This window comes from Polyodon spathula, chromosome 19 (genome assembly GCF_017654505.1).
Source record: "Polyodon spathula isolate WHYD16114869_AA chromosome 19, ASM1765450v1, whole genome shotgun sequence".
NCBI classification, from domain to species: Eukaryota; Metazoa; Chordata; class Actinopteri; order Acipenseriformes; family Polyodontidae; genus Polyodon; species Polyodon spathula.
The window spans coordinates 30,896,621-30,908,519 of NC_054552.1; the positions used below are offsets into that span (position 1 = coordinate 30,896,621).

At 37.8% G+C, this 11,899-nt stretch overlaps 1 protein-coding gene across 2 annotated transcripts; it reads left to right on the forward strand.

The window, feature by feature from the left end:
• Positions 1-370: 370 nt before the first annotated feature.
• On the forward strand, positions 371-4,851 carry LOC121294799 (BTB/POZ domain-containing protein 1-like). 2 transcript variants are annotated; one of them, XM_041218891.1, is made up of 8 exons: positions 371-898; positions 2,501-2,657; positions 2,830-2,935; positions 3,164-3,361; positions 3,631-3,823; positions 3,969-4,056; positions 4,189-4,335; positions 4,613-4,851. In XM_041218891.1, exons 1-8 carry the CDS (start codon positions 507-509, stop codon positions 4,769-4,771), a joined length of 1,440 nt encoding a protein of 479 aa, XP_041074825.1. In that variant the 5' UTR covers positions 371-506; the 3' UTR covers positions 4,772-4,851. The 2 variants fall into 2 exon arrangements, with proteins under 2 accessions (XP_041074825.1, XP_041074826.1); XM_041218892.1 differs by having other exon boundaries at positions 3,694-3,823.
• The last annotated feature ends 7,048 nt before the right edge of the window (positions 4,852-11,899 follow it).

Here is an 11,899-nt window from a genome sequence, read left to right on the forward strand (position 1 = left end):
TAATAAAACAATATATCCCTGCATAGCACTTGAACAGTCATAGCTCAGTTTCTACATAACCTACTGTTTGAATCCACGCTTCTTACTGCCCTCTAGTGCAAGTTTTATTACTCTTAACTGAAACTGAAGGGTTTTTACAATTACGCAAGGGCGTCTGTATATTCATGTTTTTATTTATGGTTTATTTTTTGAAGTGTTTGCTAAAATGATGTATTTAACGTATTCTCTGTATGTGCTGGTAAGACACGTCTAGAAAGACATCACGAAACTAATGTGCATAAAGACAGCCTGCATCTCAAGGGTTAACTCTGCTTGGCACAAAGCTCAGCGGCGGAAGTCGGTACTGAAGACGTCATTTGTGTGAGCAGTAAACAGAAGCGAGGGGAAGCAGTTGTCGTGTCAAAACACTGTAGTGCTGTTTCTCCTTTTCACAAAGAGGTTCGACAACATTTTTTTTTTTTTTTTTTGCAAACACAAACAGTAAATTAAGAGAACATCAGCGGGCCATGGCTACCGGAGGTGGGCCAGCGTCAAATGTAGAAAGACGAGCTTCGAACTTCGCTCACTCGGGAGCGGGCAGGAATGCAGGGGCAGCGCCTGCTGCAGCCACCCCGGGCTCTCCGTCGCTGGGCCTTCACAGGGAGCCCATGTACAACTGGCAAGCCACGAAGAGCTCCGTGAAAGAGCGATTCGCGTTTCTGTTCAACAACGAGCTGCTGAGCGACGTAAGGTTCGTTGTAGGCAAGGGGAGGCTAGCTCAGAGGATCCCTGCTCACAAGTTTGTGCTAGCGGCTGGCAGCGCTGTCTTTGACGCCATGTTCAACGGAGGCATGGCAACTACCTCTACTGAGATCGATCTGCCTGATGTGGAAGCCGCTGCTTTCCTAGCATTGCTAAGGTGAGTGAAATCAAAATGGCTCACTGTGTTAAAAACCCAAAAGACATCCTACGATGATAATTTCGGCGATGTAACATAGTGGGTAGTACTTGAATTAATTCAGATCTACACCTAAAAACAGAAAATAATTTATGACGCCATTTATGGGGTTTTAATAACTTGAATTCGTGAGGAAGGACTGCACCTGAGCGTAAGTTATCTAATCGTAACCTATCAAAAACCAAACTATCTAGAACACGCCCCTTTCTAGCGTTTGATTCATTCGCATCCACCTCACCTCCCGCAAAGTCTGGACAAAACAAACAAATGTGGCTCACTTTTGTGTAAACGGGCTGCCCCTGGCATGATTGAATAATAAAGACTGAGACCGAGGAAGGCTTTAATTGCTCTAAGTTACTGATTCAAAAGTGACAGCTTGCTGCAGATCTCCCGGACTTCCCTGTAAGGATTAATTAGAGAGGCGCGGTAATGGTCTACCATTGCAGACTGCTATCCTTAACCCAGTTTCATTCTGGCTGCTTATGGTGGCTCTCTAAGTGTTGTGACAGTTGTTTTAAAAACAAAAATATCCAACCCCAGCACAGTATTAATTGCATCGCAATTAGACAGAGACAGTCCACATTCTTCTATGTACTAGCATGGGAGTATTACCCGTGCTCAATAGTCATTTTAGAAGAGTGCTTACTGGTCTTTGAAACACCTTTACCCATCTCTCACCTAAATTAACCAAATTAAACTCCTTCCTGGTCTGAATCGTTTAATTTGACTGACTGACTGCAATCCAAGTTAGTTTAGTAGGACAGGCTACATTTCAGTACACCCCCAGACATACAGTATCCTGAGGTTGTTGCTAATGGTTTCATTGTTTTTGTCAGTTTTGAACGTGGCATGCATCTTTACCAACTTAATCTTGTGATACACGGTTTTTTAGTTAACGCCACGAAGTCGCTTTAATAAAATAGTTTTGTGTCATATTTGACCCATTCCAGCTAGAATATTTGCCTAATTTGCACCTTTGAGTTTAAATTGAGAGAACAAGAGGTACTTTGTCATTCAAGCAAGAATAAAATTAATTTTGTTTGCATGTGAATAGTGCTGAAAGCCATCCATTCCACTTGGGGCTTAATCTAATTTAAAGTCTGCAGGGATACATAGGTGGTGTTTTGTGTTGTTTTAATGGGTGTATATACAATGTGCTGTAAAACTGTACATATACATTGTTATCTGAGCTATGCAAGTTGTAACTGATCTTCTGAAATGGGATCAAACTAGTCTAGTTCATTGGTAGAAAGTCAACATTGTGTTTCTCTTGAGTAAGTTTCATTTAAAAAAAATCATAGCAGTAGTTTTCAAAAGTTTCAAATGGAGTCGTACTTAACTGGTCCTTGTGGTAAGGATAAAGGTGAGTTTACAGGACTTTGTGGGAAAACGTGTGCAACAGCCACCCAATCTGTGGTGCCTCGCTGGAGCCACGTCTAGACTCGCATTTCATAAGCTGGAGGTTATTTGCAAACACAAAGTTTGTAAATGTAACAGTTTTTGTAGTATATTAGTTTAATTTTGTAGTTTTTAATAATGCCTTGTCTTTTTTGTTTGTTTAAGGTTTCTTTATTCAGATGAAGTTCATATAGGTCCAGAGACAGTAATGACTACCCTTTACACTGCCAAAAAATATGCAGTCCCTGCATTGGAAGCCCACTGTGTAGATTTTCTCACCAAACATCTCCGAGCGGATAATGCTTTTATGCTTCTTACTCAGGTAATCCACATGCCCATTAAAAAAAAAACTGCTTTCTTTATGCATTTGCAATATAGGTTGAAAGAGCCTATTTATTTATTTACAAACCTGTATTTGATTTGCATAAATAACAAATCCTCCACATGTTTTATTATAAACTCTCTAATTACTTGTAATCACTTCCCATTTGTAGGCTAGGTTGTTTGATGAACCGCAGCTTGCCAGCCTTTGCTTGGATACAATAGACAAAAGTACAGGAGATGCAATAAGTGCAGAAGGCTTCACAGATATTGACTTGGGTATGTAAATCATATACATTTTTGCTAACCTGTGTGTAGTTAGTAAACCTTTTGGTGATGGCAAAATATGGTATTCTGCTGGGAAATACAGATGTTTTCAGATTTATATTTCACATAGATTTGCATGTCTTGTAAAGGTGCATATGTTGATCAGGCCCACCAAACTACATCTCAGAGCTTACATGTTTAATTTTTAAATTTTTTTTTTTTACTGATGTCTTTGTTTAGATACACTCTGTGCAGTGCTGGAAAGAGACACACTGGGAATTCGGGAGAGTAGGCTCTTTGCTGCTGTTGTGCGCTGGGCTGAAGCAGAATGTTACAGACAAGAGCTTCCACTAACTTCAGAAAACAAGCAGAAAGTGCTGGGGAAAGCGTTAACACTTATTCGCTTCCCCTTGATGACAGTGGAGGAGTTTGCTGCAGGTGAATGTTTGGTTTTTTTAAGATCTTTTTATTACATTTTTTATAGTAAGTTATCTTGTTAAATGTAACAATAAAATTAATTAAAAAAAATATATATTTCATTTACAATCACAGTCGCATGGAAATGGTAAATCATGATTATATTGTATATTTACTTGTATCTGGAATGTAATGTAAGGTGTTTACTAACTCTCTCTCTCTCTCTCTTGTGTTTTTCATCAAAAGGAAGAACCATAGAAACCAGTTTAATATTCTTTCTTGTGCCACAGGGCCTGCCCAGTCTGGAATTTTGTTCGATCGGGAGGTGGTAAATCTGTTTTTACACTTTACAGTAAACCCCAAACCCCGGGTTGACTACATTGACAGGCCACGATGTTGTCTCAGGGGGAAAGAATGCAGCATTAATAGATTCCAGCAAGTAGAGAGTCGCTGGGGATATAGTGGAACCAGTGACAGAATAAGGTAAGCTGTAGAGTCATTCACTAGAACTGTTTTCATGTGAGTAACAAGTTAACATGGAAAGGGATCTTATTGAAATACAATTACATTCTTATGATTATACTTTCACAAGTGCATGTAAATAATGAGTACCTTCATTGTTTTGTAGGTTTACTGTTAGTAGAAGAATATCTATAGTGGGCTTTGGTCTCTATGGATCTATTCATGGACCAACTGATTATCAGGTCAATATACAGGTATGAACGCCGTTCTTCTATTGCATGGAGCTTTGTAAGCTACAAATCAGCTGTTCCATTGCCAGTGTGTTTCTGCACTTGTTTTATATTGACAGATTGTTTATTTCTTTCTTTTTTTCTTTTGTTCTCCAGATTATTGAAAGTGACAAAAACCAGACACTAGGACAAAATGACACAGGGTTTAGTTGTGATGGAACAGCTAACACGTTCAGAGTAATGTTTAAGGAGCCTATAGAGATTATACCGAATGTCAGCTATACGGCATGTGCAACTCTTAAGGTACGATTCAGCTTGCCTATTGTGTTAACTTTTTAGGTTATACATTTACAGATGGCAAATTATGATTTTTGTAATGCAATTTGTTAGCTTGGTCGTGTGTGTGTGTGGCTTTATATATATAATTAGTCATGCTTTGTGTTTTTTATATATATTTCATGTTTTATTTTTATTTATTTTTTTGGTTTGGGGGGGGGGGGGGGGGGGGTTTAGGACCATGATTTATGACCAGTTTTGAAAAGGAGTGAGGTCTAACGAGGTCTGATTTTTGTTTTTGTAGGGTCCTGATTCACACTATGGTACCAAAGGGTTAAAGAAAGTGATTCATGAGTCTGCGACAGGAACCAAGACCATTTTTTTCTTCTTCAGTTCACCTGGGAATAACAATGGCACTTCTGTGGAGGATGGACAGATTCCAGAGATTATCTTCTACACATAGACCTTGGAAATACAATATCTTATCTTGATTGGCGGTATAAAGGGGAGCATGTTGCATCTTAACATATTACAAAGAGGATATAAAAAATGGTGAAATGGAGTACAGGTGACAACGTTTTACAAAACTGGAGATTTCTTCAAGCAAAAAGTAGCACTTTTTTCTTAGTACTGTAGCGAGGAAGGACACAAGTGGTGTGCATTGATTTAAACTATACAGCAAAAGAAGAAAAGTATGCTATATATTGATGAACATCGAAAAAGCCTGCGACAACTGTTCAGTTTTTTTCTGGGTTCTGTTTAAACCTGACACATCTCAGGCCTGGGGATTCCTACGTTTTGTTGCCTCGCTGTATGGATTTCATACACATATAGTTGTATCATTTAACCAAGCTTGCTGAACATTTAAGAACGGAAACAAACCTGTATTCATGTTAACTGGAGTGAAATTATTATTATTTTTTTTTAAGCTTTGCATTCTTACTTGTATAAACATAGCCGTAATCAGCCTTTTAACCTTATTTATAGCCCAGTGAATCCTTAACATAACATGAGGTTAGTGTTTTTGTTTGTCAGCATCCTGAAGCAGTGAAACAACACCCATGTTATAAAGCACTACTGGTCTTTATTGAGCATTGTCTTTACCGTAGTAGTTTTGTGCATGCTCCTCTCCTATAAAACTGAGAAAGACTTCCTATCTATTACATGTGTTTGTATGTAAGTGCAACTTTGTACATGCTGACTGTTCATGGGTGTTAAGCATTGTCTGCATAGATTATGCCTTTTAGCTAAATATTAGTGTAAAATTTAAAAAGAGAAATGACCACTGATGTTTATTCTTCCAGTGCTAATGCAGAACGCATCATTTTGTTTTAAAAAGACCAGAAATAATAAATGTTAATTAAGAAAAAAAGAATGGTGTATCTTAACATTGAAACAAGGTGTTTTAAACAAGGTGGCAATGTACCAAGTTAATGCCTTCTGTGCACTGTAAGTAATACATCATTTGTGAGGGAATGTTACAAGGGTTTCAGAGGAGATAGATAGATGGATAGCTAGATAGATAATATGAGGAAATACTTACTGTAGCAAAGTGGTTTAGCACCACACTAGTTTCTGTTGCGCTACTTTGACAGCAGTGTCTGTTTCCTGTTCAGCAGCCACATGTACACTATGGAAACAATCGGTAAACGGATGCCAGAGGTGGTATTTTGTTTAACTCTACTTACTTTAGGTCCCTGTTTGTCAATACTAGGGATTATGACCTACCAGGCAACATTAATGGCTGGTGGGCACATTTTTTAAAAATTGCTTTAAAATGCAATAATATTGTTTAAAAAAGAAAGAAAAGCATTTGCAGTTACAGTACCATATTGTTAAGTTTTTCAAATTACAATATTCTTCAATAGTTGTAAAATTGCATTGTGTAAACTACTGTCAGGATGTCTGATTGTCTTTACATCACAAATGTTCTTAACATTTCCGTGTATTTTTTGAATGATTGAATTTGGAGTTGGTGCTTTCATCCTCATGAAGATTCATGGTGGTCTTTATACCTGAGCAGCTGAACTGCATGGATGTGGTTGTACCTCAGGTATTTCCTGCAATTGTGTATTATCCCACCTGTAAATAAAAGGTCAGGTGTTACTTTTATTTTTAAGTAGCTCTTACAATAATAATTTCAAGTAAACATAGTACCAGGCTTTGAATGTTCTTTAGCACATGTGAGTGAGAGTAGAAGAGTCATTGGCTATAAGGAGGTACCTGCCTCATCTGTCTTCACCTAAGTAACTAGCATTCAAACACATGTTACCTGTCAATGGCCATGTGGTCTGCTCCGGCATTTTCTATAAGGAATTTTATAACTTCAAGATGTCCTTCAGAGGCAGCAACATGCAGGGCAGACCTGCTATCGTAGTCAACAGAATTGACATCCACTCCTGACAGCAAGTATCTGTGAAAACGAATATGTTATATTTAGCCACTGTTTAGCTGATTTATGATACAAGTTATAAATAACACCTGTGACACTCAGACATAAGAACTAACAACTAGCCTAATTAAGCAACAGCTGGAGCTTTGCAAACAGCTTTCCTTAAAGGGTAAGTTAACCATATGCATATTAAACTGTTCCCTTACCAATCACTGACACCACCACTGTTTAGCTGATAGCATGGCTATATGGACTTACCTTCGCAGTGAGCACACATCTCCTCTATAAGCTGCCAGCAATACATTCATTATCTGGTACCCCTTTACAATTAAAGCAGAAACAAAGTTTATGTAACTAAACGTATGCATGACCCAAAATCATTTCTAATACTTTTTTGGAGGTTATTTTTTAATGATTTACATTAGCAGATGCTGTATAATACTTGAGTATTTCACAAGTAAAAAATGTGTTGATTTGTAACATTGCATCGGTAGGTTAGAGAACTCACTCATATCATTTCAGATCAGCCAAGTACACATTTAAAGAGTATTCAGGTATGAATATAACTTTTTCTGTTTCAGGTTTATGTATTGAAAACTACTGGGAGAAGCTGCCTGTATAAGTTGTTTAATTCATTGTAATAAAAATCCAAGATAAGGGTATGTTACTGCAAACCAACATATTTTTTATTATGAACTAACATAAATTTAACAAAATGTGAACATTTCACATAAATACATTATAATTTATACATACCTCAGATTCTGCTTTCCACTGTCTGTATGTGACAACCTGGCGGAATGGGGTTCTGATATCAAAGCTGTGCAGCTGGAATGCTGAAACCAGTTCCTAGAAAACAAAATATTATGAACACGTGCCTTGTTCATGAAGACGTTTTTTAGCCTGTTTGAACTGAATTGAACATCATGTTTAACAATCATTTTGCATCACCTGACAAAAGTGCACTCCTTTCCAAGAGTTACCAAAGGCATCCAGCTCTGGAGACCAGCAGGCGATGCCCATTACTCCCGGAACCACTGCCAGCAGGAGACCATTTTTGCTAAATTTTGCTGGTATTGATGTCTTTAAATGTTTCTTCATGCCAATAAACGTTACATGGTAACATAGATACAGTACAATAGTCTACCATCAGATGGTTCTACATTAAGATAATATTTCAGACATATAATTTGTATTTAGGGAACTTGCCTTAAAATGGAAAGTTCTGGAATAATCATTCATCCCTGCCACCTGCATCATGGTCAAGGCATTCCAGATTATTGACCCAATACTTGGTCATCTGACAGAGGACAAAGCCCCCGATTGGCTAATGTGGCAGCCATAGCAGCTCCACACTGGCACATCACTTCTGTGGATAAATCCTGTCATAAAAAAGAAAAAATGTATTCTGATGAAATCCAGTAATGAGATTTACAGGAAACAAGGTACTGAGCAACACAACTTGAAGTACATACAGTACCTGCAGCATTAAGTCCAGTGCAGCACCAATATCAACCAACTCTGGAAAACACTAATATAAATAGATGTCTTAATAAACGAGTCCTATACAACCCAGTAAAGTCCTACTGGTATTGAAAAATGAACTTTTCTAGACTGTCTGTACTGCACTCAGGTGTAGCAAAGATCTTTAAACAAAAACACTTTCTTTTTGTGCCCTAGTCATAAAGCTTAAGGATGTTTTAGTTGCGTATAATGTATGTAGTGTTTAAAAACATTATCTTTGTTGCTTTGCAAAAGGGAGAACAAACTACCAACACCGTCATTTGATAAGTGTATGCAAAGCAATGATGACCACATGTGTTAAGAACTCACTTTGTTTTCTTGAAGGAAAAATGACAAAGTGTGGCGTCTGATGCTCTCTTTCCTCAGGTTTTGATGTCTGTATGAAAGACACAAATCCAGTCACACACCTGGCAATACAAGGATTAGGAAACAAGTCAGAAATATATGGGTTACAAGCTCCATTTTGAACTTCTAGAAACGTAACTAATCATCCAGAATCTGCAAAATGTTCCCCCATTGCTGTAGTGGCTCCCTTAAATCTACCAAGTTAGCTTTTATACAATGCTTCAATAGCAATAATAAGGCATGTGACTTTTAAACTAGATTGCAAAAAAAAAAAAAAAAAAAACTCTGAATATAATTCCACTCTGCATATTACAAACAAGCATCAATATAAATCCTGCTTACCAAGCAAAAAACTATTCCAGGCAGTTACCTGCTAGATGCACTGCATGATATTAAAACAGCTGGTTCAGAGCTTAGTGAATGTTTCTCGTGATTTTATGAAGTTGATCGTGAAGCAGAGTTCCATCTCCAGCCACTCAAACTCGCAACACTCTTACCTGTGAAAGGTATTTCTGTCCTCAGTGCCGTCAGCTTGCTGCAGCTTCTTCATTAGTAAGTAACAGTCCTTTATCTTGGGGTCACTTTTACGAATGCCAGAGCTCCAAACCGCCTGCAGAAGAAACAACTATCATTGTGGAGTATCTCTCTGAGCTGGGGTTGGAGGAGTGTTTTACAACATTGGACTGTATTAACCACAGTCCTGGGGTAATCCTGTGGTGACAACAAAGTGGTTCATGCAACCCATGGAGATTCCCTGATGCTGTAAAATGCTCTAGCAAAAGAATCCAGTGGTGACTTTTTCAAATGGGTATCAAACCAAACTCTTAGTACTGAAGGACTGAAATACTTAAACCTGTATCGTCAAAAGGTAATATATTACTATACATTAATATATTACAGTTTCTCAACGGTAACTTTTAGACATTAATTAAAGTGATGTTTTCAAGACTTGTTGAAGATTGTACTGTACCTCAAAAAAATGAGCCATGTTAACAGCTCCTTCAGATGCAAAACTTTCAAACAATACATCGGCAGCCCTGCAGGACTTAAGACAGACCTGGCTTTAGCACAAATAGGGGAATGCTTTAAATATCAGTTCAACACTGCTTTTTTTTTATCAACTCTGTTTTGTTGTTTCTTTACGATTTCTACAGTAATACTGAAGCCGTTAAGGGAAAAGAGAGAAACGAGAGAGATAAGCAGCGAGGGACATGTTAATCCGTTCCATACAGTATCAGCAGTTTAGATCAAATTCAGAAATGTCCTGATCTTTGGTATTAAACTCCATTTTAGTTCTAGTTCCTTTAGCAAAAGTGGCTTAACTGTACTTGTTTTGAACGTATCCATAGAACTTTAAAAGAGCTATCCGGCTGGCCAGTTTTCATAAAGATTGAAAGGATTTCCTCTAATTGAGTCCCACACAAACTCTGTCAGTAATATAGATTTGGATTCTTTTAAAGCTCTGACCTCCAGTACAGTGTGTTTAACAACACGAGGATAACAAGAAAGCCAAGGCCAAGCAAAACATGTCAGTATTTGTAACATAGTACACTGATACTACTACAGAGTCTGTCGCACTGCTTTTGAGCACAGGCTCTCTCAGTGAAATTAAACCAGCTGGTGCAGTCTGTATGCATTTAATTAATTTCAAATCAATGCAACAGAAAATAAGAATGAGGCTGCTGAGAGTCCACCTTAGTGACGCTGTTCCAAAACTGGTTTCCATGGCAAAGGAGCTCCCTATGGGAAGCTGAGGACCTCTGCTTCCTGTTATTGACAAACACTGACGCTCCTGCACACAGACAATGAGAGAGAATCTGAGCTCATCTCATCAGAACCTTCAGTATGATATTGTGTTACCAGCTAACTTCAGGAGCAGGAAGTTTATATGGGAATGTAGTGATCATGAAAGGTGATGGGCAGTGTTTAAAATTCCAAAGGTTGCAATAATAGTACACTGAGATAGTCCAAGTAACCTAGCAACAGTTTTGCAGCAACGCTGGAACACAAAAGCCAGTGAAACTATATTATAAGGGTTGAAAAAATGAATGTCTTAATGACAGTAGATCAAACTGTGTATCTCAGCTGGATTGCAATGCATTCAGCACACACAATTTATATTTCTGTTCGGTCAGGCTGTTTAGAAGTACTTAAAAAAGACATGAATTTGCTTTACTGAAATCGCCAAGGAAATCCTTGTTTTCTAAAATATTGGAAAGTAGTGTCCACTACTATTAGTATTATTGAATTTCAAAGATACCAAACCAGCTGAAACACTTACACACATGTATAGTTAGTTCCCAGTCTTGCCTGTAACAATTTTGCATAAACTAAGGGCATGTCCATTGACTTGGAAGGAATAATTGACAGCACAGTATTGTATGTATTTATTTACCGGTTTTAAAGCAAGAGGGTATTTCTTAAAGGTTTGTGACAAACAAGCCTTATTTCTACGTTTTTTTTCTTCTTAAATTTTTCAAGGTAATGCAAAAAGCACCAGATCAAAATATTGATTTAATTTTTTACCGTAAGGTGTTGTTTTCAAAGCTGTGTAGTGTAGCACATGCACACACATTGAATCATCAGTGGGGGCATCACGCAGGCGCAGTAGTGTGAATGAATGTGTTCGTGATGAATTGGAGGAGACTGTTTTCTTTGGTAGAGCGCTGCTGAATTCATGAGTGGTGAAATAAAAACGCGTTTTAATGAGTAATTCGCGTTTATTAACTAGATTAATTCAAAGCTATTGTAACGTTTTAATTAGGTCATTTTTAAGAATAAAAAGAAGCGGCCTCCAACCACACCGCGCTCTCCTACAACTGGAACCGCCTCAAGCACTGTAACGGGAGGGGTTTTCATCACCCCGCAAAATCAAACACATACGAAACTACACCACTAACACAATGCCCAAAGATAACAAAACGGTAGTGTAAATAATATTCTGTTCGGCTGCTTAATTAACCTTTGTCAAATAATTACCTGAATGATTATTTATTTATTTATTTTGTTATAAAAAAAGAGTCGATATTTATGGCAGTTCTAATTTTGACCTAATGGGGGCAGCAACATGTATATACAGTACCGCACTGTAGTGTAATACACACTGAACAAATGAGCTGCACTGACCATAACCAGATACACAATATTCAGTAGAAGATTTCGATATTGCGCTTATGTTATTTAACGATGTAGTCACGTCAATGTGGAATTCATTACATTTTGATCCACAGGGCACTATCAATTTGTGTGTACCTGTAATAATATCTAAAGCGGTAAGTGTCTCTATAGCAGCACCTCCCTCAGATGGGGAAGCCAATGCTGAACTTGTTT